The sequence below is a fragment of the Gallinula chloropus genome (assembly GCF_964237585.1).
Source record: "Gallinula chloropus genome assembly, chromosome: 11".
NCBI classification, from domain to species: domain Eukaryota; kingdom Metazoa; phylum Chordata; class Aves; order Gruiformes; family Rallidae; genus Gallinula; species Gallinula chloropus.
The window spans coordinates 19,854,885-19,878,182 of NC_140096.1; the positions used below are offsets into that span (position 1 = coordinate 19,854,885).

At 44.7% G+C, this 23,298-nt stretch overlaps 1 protein-coding gene across 1 annotated transcript; it reads left to right on the plus strand.

The window, feature by feature from the left end:
• Positions 1-6,488: 6,488 nt before the first annotated feature.
• Positions 6,489-21,629, plus strand: LONRF3 (LON peptidase N-terminal domain and ring finger 3; the record flags this gene model as incomplete). The annotated part of the gene is made up of 12 exons (XM_084269164.1): positions 6,489-7,125; positions 8,413-8,531; positions 9,109-9,231; positions 11,347-11,502; positions 12,836-13,079; positions 13,770-13,860; positions 16,945-17,059; positions 17,485-17,606; positions 18,245-18,403; positions 19,355-19,517; positions 20,312-20,461; positions 21,192-21,629. The coding sequence occupies 12 exons, from the start codon at positions 6,489-6,491 to the stop codon at positions 21,348-21,350; spliced, it is 2,238 nt and encodes a 745-aa protein (XP_084125290.1). The 3' UTR covers positions 21,351-21,629.
• Between the last annotated feature and the right edge of the window lie 1,669 nt (positions 21,630-23,298).

Genomic DNA, 23,298 nt, shown 5'->3' on the forward strand with positions numbered 1-23,298 from the left:
TTAACTTGAAGCATATGTTTAAAGTCTCATCTAAAGGCCATGGGACCACAAGTATGTCTCTAAGAGCTTTGCCAAGAAGGGACACATTCCTAAACTGTTGCCTGAACAATTTTTTTCCCCCAGCAGCAAAGATGTGGGGGCTGTGAGGAATGGCCAAATGCAGCACAGCTCTAGAACTCTTAAGATTTATCTGGCTGACAAAGGTAATGTAGAAAGCACGTGCCACTGCCATTGTTAAACACTGGCTTATTCTAGCTGCTCTCAGGGTTTCTGTCTCACCAGTACCACCTGTACTTCTCTCTCTCATTTTTTGTGATTGTAGAACTTGCCTTCATCTCCCTCACTCCCAGCAGAAAACTACTGAGATTAAACTCGTGGATTCAGGAGGCCTTTTACACTCCCACAGTTGTTTGTGTAGGAAAGGATGACTTGGCTCTTGGATTTTAAGACTCACAACAGGCATAAAAAGATTTAGTTGTCATACTTTTTAAGAGAAGACTTCTCTGACAGCAGTCCATGCCAATCTAACAACAGCTAGATAGCGGTGGTCCAGAAAACTGAAAACCTGTGCAAGAATGTCTCCTATAGTTTCAAATACACCTATCAAATGTGTTCTATTTGTTGTCCTTGTAAAACACTCATCAATAACTTCCAGGATTAATCCATACTGCATCTTAACTACTGAGTTTGGGTCACATCAAAGCACATAAAGCAGAATTGGCTTCCAGCTGTGGCTTAAACCAGGTGGCAGCTAATAAACCCACACACCAGTGGATGGATGGGGGAGATGTGGGAGGATGGGTAAGAGAATCAAAAATTTTAAAAAAGGTAAAACTCACAGGTTGAGATGAAGGAAGGTAGGAACAGTAACAGGTTCTGAACAGCACAAGTTCTTGCCACCCAAAGCCCATGCTCAGCTAGCTCCTGAGCTGCCCCAGCTCCTGGCCAACCCCTCAGTTATACACTGAGCATGATGCCATATGGTATGGAATATCCCCTTGGCCAGTTTGGGTCAGCTGTCCCAGCTGTGTCCCCATTCAACTTCTTGGGCACCCCCCACCTTATTGGCAGGGCAGTATGAGAAGCTGAAAAGTCCTTGACTGCTTGTCAACTACTCAAACATCAGTGTGTTATCAACAGTATTCTCTTCTGAAACCCAAACCACAGCACTAGACCCACTGCTGGGAGGAAAATTAGCCAAAACCAGGACACTCCTATAACTTCAGCTGGACCGTAGGATGCATTAATGTGTGGGTTTTTAGTTTTACTTTGTGAAGTTTGTTCATCTTCTTTCTGAAATTACATTATCACAAGCTGTGAAACCAAACATGCATTCTTACATTCCTTGTTAGAACCTTTCCCATCTGAATGTTTAGGGTTACGTGGTTTCAGACTGGAAATGTATCTCACCTGAGAGCATGAGAGGCTCCAGGCAGGTGGAACACTGCATGGGTGTAAAATGACCTATTGCTGAAGCCATTTGCAAAGTATTGTTTTACTGCTCAGAGCAGAAGACTCCACAAATAACTTTACCTTCCAGACACAATATATTCATTCAGTTGTTCTCCTGTAGCAGCAGTCGCCCATGTTCTCCAGAAGTGGAAAGGCTTCCTGGCTGTGTTCCTCATGTTTCCTGCAAGGGGTGATCCATGTCCTAGTCTCACGTTTGTCTTGCCACACATTGAGCAAGAGTTTGCTCTAACTGGAGGTTCACAATGCAAATGGAGGGGTAAACATTTGGGGTTTCCATTCCTCTGTACTTAAGAGTTAATTTGGGCTTTCCTTCTGACAGATCATGGTTCCAGTAAAAGAGCAGTTGTCACCAAAATGGTTATCAGGAACAGCTAATGGACAGTTCCTCAGTTTTGATAAAATATGAGCCTCCAAATTCCTGTTAGATTTGTCAGAATGTTATGGTGAGTTGTGTGTTAAATATTTGTTGAACGCTGAAATATCTTCTTATTTCACAATTAAAATACCCTAGAATTTGAATTCCACTGAATTTCTGACGGCAGCCCTTTCATTCTAATACAGAATAAAAATAACCTGCTAAGAATCTGAGTACATCTGAACAGCAATTATTCTACCAAACTCACTCCAGGTTTGGTTACGCTTCAAGAACACGGTGAATTCTCCTTTCTGTATCACGTGGTGAAAGATGTAACTCAAATGGGATGCTCACTTTGTTGGTCCCCAGGTCTTGTCAAGCTGATCACTAGTCACTCATCCATTAGAAGGTAGGAGGCTTGCGTGGGAAGGGCACTGGGCTTTTTTTTCTTATTACACACTGTTAACAGATCAACAAGGACCTTGTGGAGGCTCTAGTGGTAGTATTCCCTGAAAAACAAACCCCAGCAACCCAGCTGCTTTCTCTATTGGGTGGTGCCATGCATTTACTTAAAGCAGCTAATGTATTCCTGAACGTCTTCATTCTGGGGATTTTCAAGCCATGGCATATTAACATAAATTTCTCCATTACACCTTTTCTTTCATTTTCTTTATAGTATATGGAACATTATGCTTTTTCTTTCAAGATCAATGTGTCAAAACACATCTAAAATAGAACTTGAACTCGATTGCTTTTCAATGTAGATCGTGTGTGTGTAATAGCAGGCATCTCCAGTGCATCCAGCAGTCATCACAGTAGGCAGAATGCAAAAGGAGGATTAAAGATAGGTGCCAGAAGCCATTCAGAAGCAAAATATCACAGAACTCACATGCCTTCACTTCCTGTTCTCTAACTGCAAGCTGGCACAGCTTCCTGATGTAATGGTCTGACCTCCCCCTTGTTTGGGTTTTATTTAACTGGCTCAAGTCCATGGGCCATCAGTCCAAACCTGTTCTTGCCGATGGCCTATGACAGCGTACGCAGAGCGCTTGAAAATGAAAAGCCATCTGTGGCTGTATTTGTGATGTGGCTTTTCACATCCCTACTTCCAGTAGAGAAGGAGCTTTGTCAGCGTGACTAGTAGGTTGGAATTTCACACTTGGGTTAGCTGTGTTTGAGAGGAGAAACAAGCAGGTTGGTTGGTTGTTTTTGTGGTCTCAAAGTGTGATGCAGATTATAGCTCCAGAAGAAGGCTGAAGAATGTAGTCATGCTCTCATACTGCCTGTTATGCCAGCCATTAACTGCTGGAAGAAGTTCAGTATTGTGCTCATTGTCATCAAAAGGGAGAAATTAAACCTCCCTTTGTAGAAAAATCATACAAGGGAGATGTGCTTTTGCAGAGTGAGTCACCTCCTAGCTTTAACTTCTGTTGAAGTGAAGGATAAATCCGTTCTTGATCTCATGAACAATGCAGGTAGGTAGGGGGTTGCTGGGATTTTTTTTTCTTTTTCTTCTTTTTTTCTTTGCTTTCTAATCAAGAACAACTCATGACCCACCACTGCTCCAAGTCTATGAATATATGTATGACTGTATGAAAACTCCATGCTTTCAGGAGGTGTTACATAAAAACCACCCCAGCACATCTAGATTATGTACATTTGATTTACACAGCTGTTTTTGCTAAAACAGTCTTTGCAGAGCCAGGCCTGATGTCAGAATCAAATATTTCATAGTTGTTTGACTTCTAGTGAACAGTGAATTAGTATCTTGGCTTAAACTATTCTGCCATTAGTGACTGCACGGCTCGCTCTGTACCTGTCACACCCCACAGAGTACTAACATTTACCAAACACCACACATACCAGGAACTAGCAGAGGCAGAACCAGCTGGCTTCTCCCTTAAGAAGCTACAGAGCTGTTGCACACAGGCCATTTGTGATAAGGTCTTAACTGCTTTCTGGCTTTGGATAAAGGTCTGTGTGCTGAACCCTCCTAAGCACACAGCTTACACCACAGGAGTAGTTCACAGACACAGCTGCCCTTTTCTCTTGAAATGATTCAGCCACATCCCTGCTGGTGTAAGAGAATTCCCAGAAGGACATTTCACAGTGCTTGTCTGAGCCTCATTTCAGTCCCAAGCGATCAGACAGTCAGCTAGCCCTGCAGATGCTTTCATACATTGTAAATAGAAGCTGTGGAAGTTCCTCTTAGAGCACAGACCCTGATTACATTGTCTCTGATAATCTCTTTCCATTCCCTATCTTGAATTCATGTGCTGCGAGAAACCCTCCCTTTACACCGTGACTTATCTCTTTAAGTGTCTGCTATGTAACTATGTAAATACTGGTGGCGTATCCCTGATAGAGAGATTGTCATTGCATTGCTACTGGTAACCAGTGGTTATGTCACTTTCCCTCGCTTGAATAGGCTTTGACTCATAGTGGTTTTCAGGACAATGGTTATAAAATAACACACTGAGGGGTTGCCGAGACTATAGTTTTGCAATAGAGACAACTGTCGACCTCAAGCCCACAAGAAAGCAATCTTCTTGTCTTTTTTCCTTTCTTTTTTTTTTTTTTGGTTAAGGGTTTTGTTCTTTTCTAGCATGACTTCTTTCTTGCATGGAAGTTTGGAAAACAAGAAGGTTCTGTTAGCAAGCTTGAGTCTGGTGGGGAAACCCCACGGGTCTGAGCACAAATGCCAGTTCCTTCTGACTATTCTGAAGCTCTGCTGAACTGAAATTTGGAGTGCTTCTCTTGCCCTTCCTTTCTTTGACTTATTTGATGGCAGGCTGTGCCATACTTTGGATTATTGTCTGATGGCAGAAAATCGTGGAAAACAGCTGTTATTTGATTAACACTTTTTCTAATTAACAGACCTGCCTGGGAACAGCGGCTAGCTGATGAACTTTGTTTCTTTTTCTTTTCCTAATAGATTCAAGAGCCTTAGTGACAAGGGCCAAGTTTGTGGCTGGCGCAAAAAGTGTTGGTAACATAGGAATCAAAGACGACTCAAGAGTCTGATGGATGGCTTCTCTTTCCAGGTAAAAGTCCCACTTTCTATATAAGTTTAAGGATTGCCTATAAATGGACACATAAACCACTAAATTAGCCCTCATTGTTAAAGTGTGTATTAATAAGATATAAAATCCAGAATTGAAGTGGATTAAAATTAGGTTTTCACTTTATTAAAGTTCATCTGAACTTTCTCAAGTATCCTCTCTAAACCAGGTCTTATAAAAGTCTTGTTACCTCTCCTTTCTTCCTGTCCACTCAAACTCCATAGGTATGGCTTGCCCCTTAATACGCAGTCCAAGCTGGGGAGTCCAGACACTTCTGTAAATAAGAAATGGGAAATTAACGCTTTCATCCCCCCTCTTGAGCTCTGGCGAGGAGGAAAATAGTACCAGTATTAGGTAATACACTGAGATTTCAAACTGTGCAGTGGACTTTAAGGCAGTTTGAAAAGGGCTCTGTATTTGCAAATGTACATGTAGGTATATCATGGACATTTCTAGGAACTGTAACCCTAGATCTGCTTAAAACTGCAAACAAACCAAAGCAAGACAAAACCACACAACTTCTTTTAAAACAAACAACTGTTCCTATTCTAGGGCAGCACAGGTCCTTTTCTCCCTTGGCTACGTTCAGCACAAACAGTTACACAACCGCGCAGTCCCACCTGTCGTGAAAATTGGTGGAAACGTGCAGATTGAAGCGGTCAACACAGCTGGGCTGAAATAAAGCAAACACAGCCCATGGGGCGTGTGCTGTGTCTCCAGCGCCGGGGCGGGCAGGTGTGCCTGTGACCTGTGCCAGACCGCGCGGCCGAGCAAAGGCGGCGATTCCCCTCACCTCGGCTCGCTTGCCCTAGAAGCACCATTACCTGACAGCAGAGTCGGCTTCGCTTAAAGGGAGCGATTAGCCGTGTACCCACAGCCTTTAAAGTTCCTGCTTTCCAGCAAGGCTCTGAAGTGCTGTTTCTCCTGCGTTACCGACCCACGGAAGCCGGGCGCCAGGCCAGTCCCGCACCGCGCTGTCGGGGCAGGCCAGCGGGCCGAGCGCCACTTCTCCTCACAGCGCGCCCGGACCGCCCGCTCGCTCTCCCGCCCGGGGCAGACGCTTCCCGGGCCGGCGGGTCGGAGGGCGAGTGCCGGCTCATTTCAGCTGCGTGCGACACCTACCAAAGGGACCGAGCGGCAGCGGGCGGTGCCGAGACGGAGCCGCTCCCGCGCCCGACGGGACTCTCGCACCGGCCCGCCCGCCGCTGACAGGGCGCCCGCCGCTGACAGGGCCGGGCCCCGGCAGCCCGCCTCAGGCTCCCCAAGGGAGGCAGCGCCGGCCTTCCCCCGCCCTTACGCGACCTCGGCCGGGGCTCCGGGTGGCGGCCCGGGCTGAGGCGGCGGGCGGGCCGGCCGGGGGCCGCTGTCGGCGCGTTACAAAACCGCCTGGTTTTGTAACAACCTGCGGGCGCTGCCCAATGAGCGGCGCCGCCCGGCGTCACGTGCCCGCCTTTATATAAGCGGCGGCGGCGCGGGGCGCTCCCGGCGCGGGGCGGCAGCAGCATGGGCCGGTGGGGCCGCGCCGCGCCCGCGCCCCCTCTGCCGCTGCGCCCCGGCGCTCCGCGCCGCCCGCCCCGCTAAGGGCGCTGCCCGCCGCCATGGGCTCCCACCTGCCGCCGCAGCAGCAGCAGCGCCCGGAGCCCCAGCTGGTGCTGCAGCTGGCGGCCGGGGCTCTGCAGGCGCAGAACTTGGAGCTGTCGGGCGGCGGCCTGGGGCCCGAGTGGCAGGTGCTGCTCGGGCGGGCCGATGCGCTCGCCTACGGCGGGCGGCTGCACGAAGCCCTGCCGCTCTACCAGCTGGCGTCCCGCCACCAGCAGCTACGGGCGGAGCAGCTGGAGAAGCTGGTGGAGTGCCTGGCGCAAAGCGTCCGGATCAAAGAGGGGCTGCCCGCCGCCGGGAGCGGCGCCCCGCAGCCCCGCGAGTGGGACGTCTTCAGGTGCCGCAAATGCCAGGGCTTCCTCTTCGAGCCCGTTTCCTTGCCTTGCGGACACACGTTCTGCAAAAAGTGCCTGGAGAGGGACCGGGCGGCCGAGTCCCGCTGCGTCCTGTGCAAGGAGGAGGGCGGCGCGGCGGCCGGGCAGCTCCTGCGGGTCAATGTCATCCTCAGCAACCTGCTGGCCAAGTGGTTCCCCTGCCAAGTGAAGGCTTCGCAGCTCAGGCACGAAGGGAACCTCTTGTACAAGGAGAAGAAGCTCCAAGCCGCCCTGCAGAAGTACAACGAAGCGGTCAGCCTAGGTAACGGCCCCCCCCCTCCCTCCCCGACGCCTGCCCCCGAGCGCCGCGGGGGACGCGCTCCGAGCTGGCCGCCGCTCCGGGCGCAGCGGCGGGGAGACAAGTTGCCGCCGGCGAGCCCCGGCCGGCGGCAGCTCCGCTCCGGTTCATCTAGCCCCGCCGAGCGCGGAGCTCGGCCGGGGGCAGCCCCCGCGCCCGGGGTGTGTGCCGGCTCCGCACTCCTGCCCGCCTCCGGCCCCCCGCGGCGGACGGTCGCCGCCCGGGCCAGGTCCCGGGCGGGTGGCGTGGAACGAGGGGAAGGAGCCCGAGGAGGGGGAGAACCCCGGGGAGGGGTAGGGGCTCCTCGGCCCGCGGTGAAACTGGGTCAGGAGAGCAGCGGTTGCGTAAGCCGGAGCCTGCGGTCCGGCCGGGCTCCCCCCCGGCCGGCGCCGTTGTGTAACCGGCGGAGCCAGGCGGGAGCGGGCCGCCTCGCCCCGGGCATCCCGCCGCTACCCGGGAAGGGCCCTCGGCGGGTGGGTCCGCAGGGCGCGGGGTGGGGGGTGTGTGTCCTGGTGACCCACACCCGTCGGCCGAGCGGGATGGGGGCGGCCGGGCGGGCTCCCGCGCCCCGCCGCTGGGAGCGGGGGTTGTGCCGGGAAAAGTTCCGACGGGGTCTGAGGGAAAGCAGCTGGCGCTGTACGAGCGAGTTCCAGGCGGGGTGCTACGGGCAGGAGCTGCGTTTCGGTGGCAGAGGGTGCCACGCGGAAGCGAGCAGCCTTCACCCCGCGCACGTTGCGCCCCGGCGCTGCAGCGCGCGGGGTGCGTAACTAGGAGGGCACTTTCCGCGCCGCTGCGGCGTTACCTGGCGCCCGGAGCTGTCACTTGTTTCCTCTCTGGTGTTTGCCGGCCCGAACGAGCCGTACGCATCGCTCAAACAACTTGTGATGCTGCAGAACGCCGGGACTCGCCCCTTCGGTGTGACAGCCGGGCCTCCCGCGGCCTCCTGGGCGTTTCTAGCAACCGACGGGTCCTCGGTCAGAGCTGTAACGCATTGTGCGAGCATCTCGGCGTTTATTTATGCAATGTTCCCTGCCGTTACATAATACGGAGCTGGCGTTTTGTCTGGAGTTGCCCAGAGAGGTTTCCAGACTTCATTTAGTACACAGTTCCGTTAGAACGGGGTCTTTCTGTGAGTTCATGCCACTTGGAAGCATCAGCGTGTTTGTTGGGTTTTTCTTTGGAAAAAAAAAAAAGGTTTATCCAGCTAACTTTTAATTTACTTCAGTCAACCAACTTTTCTATTTCCTACAGCTCCCAATGACCACTTACTATACAGCAACCGGTCCCAGATAAACTCCACTCTGAAAGCTTGTGAGGATGCGCTGCATGATGCAGAAACAGCATGCAGACTCCAGCCATACTGGTTGAAAGTAAGTTCTGAGGCCAGCTGTCCTTTGTTTTAAAACTGATAGAAGACTGTTAGCCATGTCAGGCTGCTGAATCCGAGGGAGGCTTTAAGTCCTGTAACTCCTTGGACTCCTGTGACTTACGGACATTGAACCGTGGTGTTCTTGAGCTACCTGGGGCAAAGGAAGAGAGGTGATAATCCTGGAGGATGAGCTAACGCTGTTGTCACTGACCTGAATAATATCTCAAGTTCATGAACTCTCTCTAAAAACTGAATGCTCTGCTTATATCGTTCTGTAAGGATGTAATGGCTTTTTTTTTAAGGAGATTAACATAGAGGAAGTGGGTTTCTCCAAGATGAGTTGGGCTCAGGTGATGTGAGAATCCTTATTTGCTTGAGTTAGACAATATCCTGGTTCTACTTGTAAATTTTCAGGAACACTGTGATTAAAAATCCAGGCACTGGTGGTTTAAGAGACAGTTGTAGTGGTTCTTCCTACTTAACTTTTTCCTTTCTGGAGGTCTCTTGTAATCTGATTGTTTTTATTGCATATTCTCGTGCTGAATAAAAGCTGCAGCTAGGGATGCTTTTCATTGCAGGGTCACCTGAGGAAAGGACAAGCATTAGCTAATCTGGGGAAAACAGAAGAAGCTTTAAGAGAGTTTCTATTCTGCCTTGCTCTAGATACTGGGAACAAGACAGCCAAGTCTGAGGCACAAAAGGTGAGTTCCTTAAATCATCTGGAACTGCATTATTGTTTTTAGTGGCCTCTTCTTTTCCCTTCTCTAATGACTGCAAAGAGCTGGATGGAGAGGCATATCCAGACTGCTGTTCAAATTTAATTTATGTCTGTTGCTTACTTGCAGATAGGGAGGTAGCAAGAAAACATCCTCAGCAGGCACTGTGTGGAAACAGTTACTCACCGTGTTAGCATCAGCAAATTTGAAGTAAAGCTGAATTGTTAATAATTGCCACCCACAGGCTATTGTAATTCTCTGTAGTCAGTTTTCTAATCGGTGTCCTAACCCAGCAATGTGTTACCATCGAGGGAGTGCAGAAGAGGGGGAGTTAATAACGTTATTGAGTGTTGTATCGGGCCATTGACTGGCAGAGCACAACACGCAGCACCCCTGAAACTCCACTTGGGAGCAGCAGCTCTCTTCCTACTGCCAGTCGTGCTGTGCGGAGTATCCCGTGTGAAGGAGGCGTGAAAGCAAGCAGTCAACAAAAGGAGAGCTATTTTAAAGTCGTTCTTAAAGGTTGCTAATAATTAATGCTAAATAAGCAACCCAATGGGTCTGCAGTGAGGGTTTTTTTTCAGTAGCAGCCTAAGAGGTGGTGTGTGGATTCTTGAAATGCTTTTAGTGAGGACTGCTCTGGTTTGTGGCCCCCCCCCCCCCAAGTCTGCTTTGCCATGAATCAGGGTTTTGGCATTTGACCATTTTTTGTTGTCTCAGCTAAAAGGCTCAGCATCACAGTGATAACTTAGGGTAATAAAAGTAATAGTCCTATTTCCTTTGTACTGAATTTTCTTTCATGGAAGTGCATTCATGGTGTTGTCCATCACTGTCAGGATGGGAATTCTGGATCTTGTGTGTGCTGTAATATGTAAGGCATAAAAAAAGGCAGTAGAATTCTTAGAGCAGAGCACTGTTCATGAGGGTAACAATATAACCTGGAGGGCTACAGTGCAATCACCTTTGTATCTCACTTTGTCTATGTATGAGATTTCCATCTCCTCTGAGTTTTTTGTCACTGAGTTTTGGCTGGTTGTATTTTTCCCCAGTGGGTTCCATGCAGTTGTGTCATGTTCCACTGCCATTGTGTCATGTTCTGTTCTCACAGTCATGCTGGGAGACTTCCTGTGCACTAGAGCAAAACCAGCAGGAACAAACAGTTATGTTCCTGAACTCTGGCTCCAGGTAGCCTTATCCAAGACACCTAATTTCTGAGCCGTGGGGTTCTGAGAAACTACACTTCTTGTGACTGGAAGAATTACTGATGCACTCATCAGACACAGAGTTCATCCATGATGCAATATTCTACTGGGTCATTTCCAAGGCTGTTTGCGTAACAATGACATAGTACGTTTTACCAAATTCTTTGGGTGCAGCTGTGATGTGCTGCTCATAATGGTCTGGCCATGCTAGTTTTGACGTAGTGTGATCCTGTGGAATCCTTTTTGGCTTTAAAAAGAAGTCTTAGCTGTCATGTGGCTTCCTCAGGCACCAGCAGGATCACCTCAGCAGTATGATGAAATGAGTGTTTTTGAAGTGTGTATCTTCCATTCAGCTCTGTTTCTTTCCTTAAATAATCATCTGATAAGTGATGCTGTACAAGTGGCTAAAAGCTGCTACTTGAAACAGATTCACCTATTTTCTGATAGCAAACATTGCCTTTTCCTGCTGCCTACATTTTTTGTATTCTCACATAAGTGAATTAAAAATAGCTGCAGTTTGCAACATCGGAGACATTTACTTAACTGCACTTGGATTAAGCCTGTGAGATGAGTGCTTTCTGTAGTATAAGCTCCACTGAAAGCTGATGTGCAGCACCGAACGTGTGTAAGAAAGACGTTAGTAATTTCTGGTGAGCTCTGAACTGGAGGACAAAGGGGTGTGTGTGTCACATCAGAGAGTCATTAATAACTTTATGGGCTGATTTAACTGTCTCTTGCTGTCTGTTTGGCCTATGTTGCGTCAGCTCGTGTGCTTCTTTTTGTTCTTACCCTAGTTTAAAGGGCTTTTAAAATGGTTTTCAGCTATTCCCTTACTTGCTTTTTCATTTAGAGGTTGCAAGGAAGGAACTAAGCAGTGATATTCTGTTTTATATCACAGCTTCTACTTAGTTTGTTTTCACTCATCCCGGGAAATGCTCAGGAACACTTACCCGATATCCTGCAGCTGTTGTCACATCACTCTAGATTAAAGGGGAATCTCCTAAATTCAGTGGGATCTGGAGGCACCAGCCATAACCTACAGAGGTTGCTCAAGGTAAAGAACAAGTCTGATGTGTGGTTCTTAATCTGTTGTGTGTTTTATGTTCGCATTGGGAAGCCTTCTCTCCTTTTGACCTCTGGGAGATAAGAGGATACATTTTCTTAAATTTTTACTGAGTTTCAGCAGATACAAACCAATGTTGACTTACCAAAGTCTCTTCATCCAACTTCTTTAACAGAAGAAAGACTTCTGTTCTTCTGATAAATGTTATGCCAGAGCTAAGTGGGTTTTATTGCTGCAACTGTCTTCAGCTCTTCCAAGTAGTTGGCAGTGGGAAAGGGCCTCTGAAGATTGGATTGAGATACCCTCAAAAGCTGTGAACAGTAATGGATGATGTCAGTGACAAAATTGTCCTGCATTCAGATCTTTCAGATTCTGCACACTGCTTAGAGGTTATTGTAGAGCCAAGCAAGTTGTATTAGCTCCTCCATAAGTTTGGGTTCACAGCCCTGGTTCTGTAAGTGGCTGTGGAGGTTTACGTTCATGGGTTTGTAAGGACCACATTTGCTTTACTGCCACCTGACCTTTGCTGTCCTGTATGCATAGGAGAAAACGTGACAAGTCCTTACAAACAGCAATGGTTTTGAGCAGCCTTGTTGAGGCTGATGAGAAGAGTTAGTAACATCGCCTTCTGGAAAGGCTACTAGGATATTCTAACAAGAAATCCTTTTGCATGACTCTTTTGTGAAGTCATTTGAGGGACAGCTCGCTCATCTGCCTGTGTGCCACACATCAGTCTGCAGTATCTGCTTTCAGGTTCAGCTGGGGAATGGGATGTGCCAAGCTGATCGGGGATGTCCCGTGTCCTGGCTGCTCACAGGCCATTCTGTGGCCATAACAGGATAGAGACCGATTGCTTTACCCTTTGTGGAAGAATCTCTCGTGCTCAAGGAAGCTCTGTGTATTTTCTGCTATAAATTTGGTGTGTTTATACTGCTTCCTTGTTATAAACTGGCATTGTTTTGGTTATTTTGATGGCGGATACCATTGTTATGGCATAAGCAATATGCATTTTTCCATAGATTAAGTGATAACAATACATTTAACCTGAGACCAAGGCATGTTTCTGCCTGCATCAAGTTCCATGACCCGAGCTATAAAGCCACTCATGAGGGCTGAAAATATTCTGAGCCATGGTGGGGCTGGGGAGGGGGCAGTGGGAGGGTAAAATCAGGCCCTGACACAGCAATTCTCAAACTGTTGCTTCTTGTTCTATAAAGTCCTTCCTGGTGATTCAAAATATTAAAGACTTTTGTCAGGTTTGGGGTTTTTCTTCCTTACCAAGCTGTTGGAAGATTGGCCTGATGTCATTCCTCTCTCCACACAGGTAAATGTGGAACAGAAAAAGGGTTTTCCCATTCAAGAGGAACCAAATGTAACTACTTCTGGTAGTTTGAGGAAATCTGTACAAATTACAGAGATGAAGAAGGACTGTTCAGAGGAGGAGAGCAAACTCCCCTCCGTGCCAGAGCCTGCCTTTCTCCTGTCTGAGAAGTGCAGCCTCCTGAAAAGGAAATGCTGCTCGGAGGAGACGCGGAACGCTGAGGTACCCTGCAAACTGATGAAGAAAGGTATGTTCAGTTACACATGGAGCAAATTCCGTGGCATGCAATCAGTGGAAGTTTGGCCTCTATAGAACTTAGAGGAAGAGGGTCCAGATTACACTTCAGCTTTTATATTTTCTCTTTAGCCTAAGCAGGGCTTGATGTGGAATCTCTCTTGTGTGGTTAATAAAAAAAACAGTTTAGCCTTAAAACAGGGCTAAGAAACAGCACTTGACTCAACTTTATCAGCCAAGCTCTGAATCTGTTAAGGAACATCAATGTTGCACATGATCTTAGCACTTTATGGATTAATTCAAAAAAAGTTGGTTCAAAAGCACCAGTTCTGCTTGTTCATTATAGCTGGCCTTGTTTTCATGCTGTGGGTTCTGTTTCCAATGGTATGACAGGAGAATTTGTCTCACTTTAGACTTGCAACACTAATAAAAAATGTTTTGACATTAATTGTTAATGCAAGGCTAAATTCAACCCTCTGCAAGTGGGTATAATGTCATCAGAATTACAGGGAAGTATGCTGACTTGTGCCAAGGCAGAATTTGATGTTTTGCATAGAAATTATTGTAATGATGCTTAGTGGTTCAGTAACTTGCAGGTATGTAGGGTACACATTTAAATGTTGGGTGCTGCTTGTAGCTGCATGCAGTATTATTGTGTTTACATAGTTCTGTTTGATTATAGTATGTTTTTTGTTATTGATAGATACAGTTGATACTAAGGGAAATAGTGCTGGACAACATACTCCGTTTGAATTTGTGGATCCATCAGATTTGGACTGCTCCTTGTGTATGAGGTACCCATTGTTTTCCTGTGGATGTTTTTAGCTTTGCAGCTGTAACTCTTTCCCTTTTATAGTCTAGAGATATTCTATTTTTTTCCCATCTGACTTCCAATTAGTTTTTATGGTAATTGTTACTCCAAGGATGCCTTTCTAGCCCCTTGTTTCTGAGCACTGTTGATGAATAGGAACTTTGTGATCCCCTCTAGGCTTGGGGGGGTTTGGGGAAGGGCACGTAAGAGTTAAGCGTGTTAGTCAAGGTGTCTGAAAGATTTCCTCTCACCACTGACACCCACCCACTGACACACGTAGTGCACAGAACCACAGCCTGTCCTTTGGAATGTGTAGAGCTGTGTATGACGTTACATAATGCACAAAACAGCTACAGAGATGACGTCTGATGAATATTCCAAGTCTGCACGTAACGTGCTGTGCTGGGGAGGTTGCAGTAGGAGGCTCTTGCAGCAAAACAAGAGCATGTTTTTCCTCTGTTGCTTAAGAGACGTGTTCCTTCGCTTACTGTGCCACTCGCTCCATTTGCTTGTTGGCCTCTTCTTCCATTTTGGAGGGCCCTTCCATTTTGGTGCTCCATTCTTGGGGGCAGCAATGACTTGATAAAATCAGTAGGAGTTGTCAGCTACATCTATTTTATCACTTGTTTTGCTGAAAACTTTTAACTTAGGCAAGTAAACGTGTGAGCTTTGGTTTCTGAGTGCTGCTTTAAGCAGCTGTTTGTCTCTTCAATTACATAGGTTTATCAACAATTAATGTCTGGGTTAGTTTTGCACTATGTTTTAAATTCTTAAATAGCAGATAGCCTCTTCATGGACTCCTTTCTGAAGGCTGTGCTCTGAGAAATCTGGATTTGTTCTGTAATTTTGGGGGGAGGAGGGGCTTCAATTTATTTCAGACAAACTGATACCTTTGGGGGAACAACTCCTGTGTTTGATTTGGTTCTGCTTGGAATAAATCAGGTCTGCTCCCCTCTCCCTCTGCCTACAGCTGAAACGTGCTCCAGAAGTTTATACAGCTGTCAAAACACTTGATACTGCTAAGAGCAAAACTTTCCTTGAACAGAAAGCCACACAATAAATCTTGGCTAGTTTTAATAAGTCTGCATGTTTATGAGCATTATGTTCACTAAGCATTTTTCAAGATGTTTTTAATAAAATTAATTAGCTCTACTTCCTTCTCCTCTATGTTAAATCAGAAACAGCCAGACTACAATGCTTTTGCAAAGGAATTAGCTCAAGGATTGATGATTCCCTTACAGTACCGAGGATGGTGACGATGATCCCGTAATTGCAGTCACAGATACGGGCCTTGCATCTAGAAGGCTGTTCAGTGCTGCAGGGATGTTACAAGGCCAAGGCTTGCACAAAGGGAAGCTGTCACAGGAACTTTTTCTTGCTATTAGTGCAGATCAATTATAATTACTTCCTGTCATGTTCTTCAGAAGCATTTTAGGGATTTGGATCCTGAGATGCTTTGGACTAATTACCTAGTAACCTACTGACCTGTTCACAATTAACTGCAGGAGCTGTTATTAACCTATTTGTCTGATGGAGTGGCCAAAATGTTATTGATCTAAATTCACTCCAGCAGCAAGCAGAAAATACAAAGTAGAAATGAAGGAGCACTGCTCAGCAGGAGTGAATATTTAGTTTCTGCTGTTGCAATGGCTTGAAACGATGTCAGGAGAAATCTTAGTGTTTCTGCAAGTCACAAGGCTTGGTCCACGTCCCCTTGGAGCAGTGGGGAAAAGCTGCTGCTGGCTTTGGAGAGCTAGGGCAGCATCCTGCATTTTAACAGGAACTTCTGATCTTTGTGCTAACACTGCAAGGAAGAGGAAGTCACTGCTAACTACATATGCAAACCAGCACTCACTGGAGCTTTGTAGAATTCATTGCTTTACATGGAGTAAAGCAGTGAGGTAGCCTCATTGCAGTGAGGTTTCTGTTCGTGAAACAATTAACAAGGGGTTTCAGTTATTCAGGTTGCAGTAAGATAGGTGCAGTGTTTCAGATGCATCTTCATATGTGCTCATGCTTAAATGTCAATATTTATCATAACTTTTATAAACAGGCTATAGCAGTCTTGTTAAGACCCAATTATGTTCTTAAATAACACCCAGCTTGTTAAGGATGCTGCTAAATGTGGGTTTGCACACACAAGATTTCCACGTGTAAAATAGAACTCAGTGTGCTACTTTGATAAACTGTAGCATTTTAAAGTAAATGTTAATTTAAAGTATGATTAGACCAATATTTGAGACCTTAAATTGCTGTTGTAAAATACAGTATCTGCCAAACAACTTGATTTTTACTTTCTATGTTTTCCACTTAAAAAGTAAAAAAAAAAATCTATATTATTTATGTCATCTGAAGGTAGTTATTGGCAAGGAAACATCACTTTGCAGTATCATGTAATCCTAATAAGTAAAAGATCCTCACATGACAGTAAGTGTCGCAGGGGTGTTTGACACGGGTGAAGATTAGATGCTGTGATACTTTCAAGACCCGGCCCCTTTTCTAGAAGAAACATGAACCCAATGTTACTCTTTTTCAGAAAAGCAGCCACTTGAAGGTTAAAAACAGTGTATTCCAACATCACTGCTTCCCAACTCCGCATTAGAGTTGGCAATAACAGTTTATTATAATCACTTCTGTGGGCTATTACTGCAAATAGCTGTTTTGTGCTTAGCTCTACATATACAAGTAATCACATGATTTCCCCAGTAATAGTTGTGCAAGTATTGCTCAATTTCATTAGGAAAAGTCAGATGGTCCAACTTCTGCTGCTATTTATTGCTCACATAGAGGGAAATTACTAAATCCTGACTTGTTGGAAGTTAATGACAATATTCTGTCACCTGAATTGGAACCAACAGTTCATGGGCTGCCTTTGGGTTAGGGGGCAATAAGTCTGTAAGCTGAATAAATACCAAAGTTGAAGAAGGGAGAAGCAAGGAACAACTCTGTCCTTGGAGTAGTCAGCAGATAAACTAGTCAGTGAAAACCACTGGGTTTGGCAGCAGCTTTTGCTCTTACTTTGGTAGGCGATATTGTTGTCTCTTTGTTTTTGGATTTTCCAATCCAGGCTCTTCTATGAACCTGTCACTACACCCTGCGGACACACCTTCTGTCTCAAATGTCTTGAGAGATGCCTGGATCACAACCCAAAATGTCCCCTGTGCAAGGAAGGACTCTCAGAGGTACTGAAGCTTGTGTTTTCTCAGCATAAATTCAAGAACAAAGGATAGGATCAAGTAGCACCTTCAGAAACCTTTGATATTTCCCAACTCAAAAGAAATACTACATAACTTAAGGGGAAAAAACCATGACTTTTAAAATGCTCTTGTGACTTACAAAGGATGGATAGTCTCTGTCCAAACCTTAGTGCCAGAGCTTTACTTAGAAAATTGGTAGGTGATTTTGCTTCCCAGGTTTCCAGAGATAATGCCCATAGAAAAGGGAATAGATCAATAAACAACTCTTCAATGGCAGTGCAAGCTTAAAAGATGATTTGCTGTAGACATAAGGAAATGGAGGCAATGCATGAGTACCTTGAGCATAGAGACCACAGGCTTTGCAGTGCTAGACCTTCTCTGTGACCCCTCGTGTGTGCTTTTCCCTGCAGTGCTTGGCCATGAGGAAATACTGTAAAACAGTACTGATGGAGGAGTTAATAGCTAGGTATCTTCCAGAGGAGCTCACTGAAAGAAGAAAGATTTATGAAGAGGAAATAGCGGAGCTTTCCAAGTATGTAATCCATTTATGTCAAATCCGATCTTTAATGCTGCTGGCGTTAGCTGATGAATGGCTCCTGCTGCTGCGGAACAGGAGCGAAGGTGCTGACAAAGGGGCTGCTTTCTCAGTATCCTGTGATTTCAAAGAGAACAGGGTCCAGGTGAAATTGTGCTTTGAGTTGGCATAAAAATGGGACGCTGTGCTATACAATAAGTAGCAGAAATCCAGGAGGATGCTTTGTAAACAACATGCTACTTTAGAAAGCAGCGTGGTGGCTTTCAGTGACTCTCCGTGAAAGCCACAGAGTGAGACAATAGGTGGAAGTAGTCTCACAGGCTGGGGGTTGGAATGTTCTGGGTAGGGAAGAAATGGGACTAAGAAAAATAAATAAAAGCAATAATAGAGATGCATTAATGATCTTGCTAGCAGAACCTGGAAGCGTGACTAAAAGCTCTCCTACTAGTACATCGCTTTCCATGTTGCACTTTCCATGTTTTCATTTTTACTTCATTAAGTGTTTTAGTCTAAAGATGGTATATTTTCTATTTAAACATATAATTATTTTAAAGAATATGTTACTGCATAAAAGGGATTTTATACTTTTATCAGTGTTTGGGAAACTATCACATCTGACTTTTCATTTCTTACAGCTTAAACAAGAATGTTCCTATATTTGTCTGCACAATGGCTTATCCTACAGTCCCATGCCCTTTGCACATCTTTGAGCCGTGTTATCGCCTGATGATTCGAAGGTGCATGGAGACTGGCACCAAACAATTTGGGATGTGCATCAGTGACCCTGTGAAGGGGTGAGTGAGCAGCGTGCTTGGATCATGTGTTGTACCCCACTTAGTCTGGAGCACGTATCTTTGAGGAGGTGGAGAAAGGTCCATGGCTGTAGTATCTGTGATAGATTTTTCCAGTCAAGACAGTTTCTACCTAATCATTGCAGTTAAAGACACCAAGAAGACTGAAGTTTCTCTCTCTTGAGCACTTAGATTCTGACTAATATTTTGTGACTAGTATTTTCTGCACATTCTTCTTGAAACACATGTAGCTAATGTGTATTATATGAAGTTGAGCTATTGCAATACCTGAAAAGGAAGCGTATTTTCTAGTGTTTTGAAATGTCTTGAATGCTTTGGCACAAGAAATCAAATTGAAATGACAGTAAGATGTGTTGGCGTGTTTATTCTTTTCTAAATTACCAAATGAATAGCTAAGCTACTGGGATATGTGTTGCTCCTCATTGTTCTGAATTTAGTGGATGCTGCAGAGGTACAACAGGATCTTCACAAGGACTGGCTGAGCATTGGCATTTAGCCCTTTACAGTCAGTTTTAGGTAGTTTGATTCTAAAGTCTCTCTGTTCAGCCTTCCTCCCTTCTTTCTAGGGTGTATATTATACTTCCAGGGTAGGTATACACCAGAAGGAGTCGGATGTACACGAAAACTGACTGGCAATATTGGGATTGTGGAGAGTGTGCTGCTGAGCTGTATAACTTTCAATTTCATAAGATGTTCCCTGTATTCCAAAACATGCAGTTAGTGTTAATCAGATTAGACAGCCTGAATCTTCCTGATCATTTTGAAAACAATTGTGGAATAATTTGTACTACAGCAGGTCAGTGCTATGAACAATGGAAATGAGCTGACACTGGTAAATACCTTTGTGGCAGGGACTGGCTGTATGGCAGTTCTGTGGAACGAAGGCGGGAGCGACTAAGACTTGTTTACTTGCTTTTGTTCTGCTTTCAATAGGTTTGCAGATTATGGCTGCATTCTGGAGATAAGAAACGTTGAATTCTTTGCTGATGGTCGCTCTGTTGTAGACAGCATTGGCAAGAGGAGATTTAAGGTGATACAGCACAGCCAGCGCGATGGCTATAATACAGCGGACATCGAGTACATTGAGGATCAGAAGGTAAATCTGGAGCTATTTCACTTGCACTGATTAGATAGGAAATTCAAAGCACTTAATGTTTTCAGGGAGCTCTTTCATAGAATGGTATCTATAAACACATCTGTGGCATTTACTAACTGCTTACGGTTACACGTGGGAAACATAATAGTTACCACAAGCGTGCACACATGCTGCCCCTGTACTGAGTGTTCTTCCTAGAGGCTTTTAGCAGAAGGCAAAACTAAGTAAGCTCAGGATGGGATTTTACCACTCCTAGACAGAAAAACTGTGGTTTATAAGGTGGGTGGGTGTAAACTTGCCTTCTTTTGCATGGAAGCTGATAAGAAAACTCCTGTTCAGGTAAGAAGGAGCAGGATTGGGTCCACTACACCTTCAAAATTATTTACCTTCATTTAAAAACATACATATATCTAGGCAGCCCAGGTATACTGGGTGATGGATGAGCTTTTAGTATATGACAGGAAGAGAAAATGTCTACTCTGAGGAGGTGCTAATAATTAAAAAAAAAGCTTTGCATAATCTTTTCTTCAGTGTGGTGTGATGTATCTTTTTCATACAGGAATCCAGAACATGCTTGTTCTGCAAATAGGTCTCTTCGGTTTAGAATATAGGGTAAGAAAGTGAAGGATTTGATAGGTGGGGATGGGGGGGAGCAGGATAGGAGACACCGAACTAGCTTGCAGGATTCATCCCATAACTGTCTTGGCATGCTTTTCCCTTTCCCTACCCAGCCCAGAAAAGCCTGAAAACAAATGCAGACTGAACTAACTTTCCCTTCTCTTCACTCATTTCAGGTGCAAGGACAAGAGTATGCTGCATTACTTGTTCTCCATGATTCTGTCTATGATCAAGCATACATGTGGTTTAACTCCCTCAAGCAAGCACTCAAAAGTCGAATTCTCAGTCATTTTGGTCCAATGCCAGCTAAGGATCCTGACCCACAGGTATCCCGAATCGATGGCTGATGTAACTTTTAGAGACAGAAATAGCAGGGACATCTGATAAGCTGGGAGGCATTGTGTTTTAAGAAGGAAATATGAGTGTTCTTCATAATCCTGCATGAGCTAAGTATCTAAGTTACATTGCCATATGCAAGGGGTAGCACAATTAGGAACAAACCCCTCGTATGTAATGATGTAACTTCCTGAGACTATTTAACTGGCTGTATTAATCCCAGGAGACTTAAATGCCTTTTTGCCTACTCTGGTTACCCAATTAAATGACTGAGAGAAAACAGACAAGAGGAGACTCTTGTTCAAGGAGTGCAAGTGTTTGGGATCCTAGAATAACAGAATATAACAGAAGTTAAATAGGAAGTTGTGTCACTGTATGAAGAAGGGAGGCAGGAATCCCAAGGCACTGGGTTGTTAATGACATGGGAATCGTGTACATTAAAAATAACCAAACAATCTAGAGGCTCCAACCTATAAACCACTACTAGAAACAGAAGTGCATCTTGCCTCTGCCTTCAATGTCCTGTTTTCAGGAAAGGTGCAGCTTGGTTGTAATTCCTTTGAAGTGACCCTGTAATCACAAGCCATGAGGCTGGCAACAAAACGACCTGCTTGCTAGGCTGCTATCACAATACTGAGCAGTCAAAGTTATATCTCCATAAACAAGACCTTACTGTCTATGTGTATCCTAACATTATTTTTCTTCCCCTCTTTGCTGCAGTCTAACCCAAACGGGCCAGCCTGGTGCTGGTGGGTCCTGGCTGTCCTTCCACTTGAGAACAGAGCTCAGCTCCCTTTCCTCGCCATGAAGTCCCTCAAAGACCGCTTGAATGGCATCAGACGTGTCCTTACATTCATGTCTCGTACAAGATCACGGTGATGGTGAGGAGGAGAGCTGTGAAGTCTCCCACAGTACTTGACTGTAGACTGTCTCTTGTAACTTCATCTAACTGCAATAATGTCTTACAGATTTGAGTGTCAGGATGTTTCAAGCCTGAATTTCAAAGCAAATGAGTTATAAAGAGCAAGGGATGTTTATGGATACTTTAATAGTTTCCATTTGGAACTCTTGAGATGATTATTCAATCACTGCACTGCTAAATTAATAACAAATGTGATAGAACAAAAAGTGATCTTGTTTGCCATAAACCTTTTAAAAAGCTTAAGAGGTTTTTTTAATTTATTTTATTTTTATTTTTTTAGTGGATAAAGGATAAACTGTGCAGTTTAATGTGAAGCAGAAATAATAATGTTATGCATTTTTTTCAGTGAACTGCAAAGTCTTTTATTCCAAATGGTTCAGGTTTTATATAGCATTGTGTAAAATAATGTTCACGACTTCCGTTTGATAATTTATTTTTGCACTATGATTTCTTTGTTTCAAAATGTATATTATTTATGTGTTCATTCTCTAAAGGAAAGCGAGCTGCTCTATTTATTTATAGTGTTTTTACCCTGTATTTATGACTGGGGGCAAAATGATGATTCTAGCAGTGCACTAGCAAAGCAACTGCTTTGATAATTTTTCAGATATTTGTGTTGAAATACTTTGAATGTTTTTCTACTTATCCCCAGTCCCGCTGTAGCCTAAGAAGGAATTTTTTTCTCCCCCTGAAACAGCCTGCCGTGAAGTCCTTGAATACACAGATTATGTCTAAGATAATTCAAGCACAGTTGTTGGAGCTTGATCCTATGCTTGCAACTAGGTTCCTGATACCAGAAAAGAGTCAAGCACGTGCTTAACCCGCAGCATGAGTGTTACAGTGCTTGGGTAAACCCAAGCATTGCTCAGTTGATGTCAGTGGGAATTGGCCATAGTGGTGACGGAAGGATCTATCCCCTAATTTGTCACAGAACAGAGAATAACTTGGAGTTGAATTTGTATCTGAACTCTTTCTTGCAAGAATGGATAAATGGCTACAAACAACTGCGAAGAAAGAGCCACAGTATGAGAAGTGGCTTCTCCTAAAGAGAAGGGGAAGTACTGGTATCATTTCATTGTAGGTTACTACATAGATTATTTTTTGTTTGTTTTTACATCAGCTGTTGTTGCTGTTCAGATCAGTTTTATTTTTTTTTAATTATTTGGTGGGATTTGGCTTTGGAGTGTGTGTATATGGGGGGAGGGAGGGAGTTACTTTGAACCATAGGACTCAGAGGGCAGTTTGTGTCACATGAGAAGGAATATGTTGTAATAAATGCTATTTATTTCACCCCAATATTCAGGTTTCTGTTAGCTTCCAACCTCTACCCAGCCATTGCATTTCTCTTAAGAGACTGGGTAGTGTTGCTAATAATAGTTAATTCCCAAGGAAAGCGAGTGAATTTTAGCGTGGTTACTTCTGGCTATAAAGCAGGTAAAAATAGGGCAGAAATGAGAATATGAAGTATCTTGGGTTTGTTCTTTTTTGATTTTGTTTTTTTTAATCAACAGTTCATATACTTGTTTTGCTGCTTTTATTGCTTTCAGTGTACTACTTTCTGGGACTGATCTTGCCTCCATCTGACTGACTTTCACTGATTTCAATGTGAGCAGAACTGGGCCTTTTCTTCTAAGCTACTGTTTTCCTTTTCAGTGGCAAAAAAAAAAATAATACATTAAATTGAGAATGTTCTGGAATGCTAAAAATTTCTTTGTTATTTTTATCCAGGATAGCACTCTTTACCATTCCATGCCTTTATGGAAAATTGCAGTAGAATTTAATGTCAATTTTCGGTGTGTTTTTCCATCATCATCTCATCCACCAGAAGTATTTATTAGTTAAAAGCAATTCCCATGCTGTTCAGTTTCCATAAAATGATGCTTGTTCCCCCTCTTGTTAAATTCT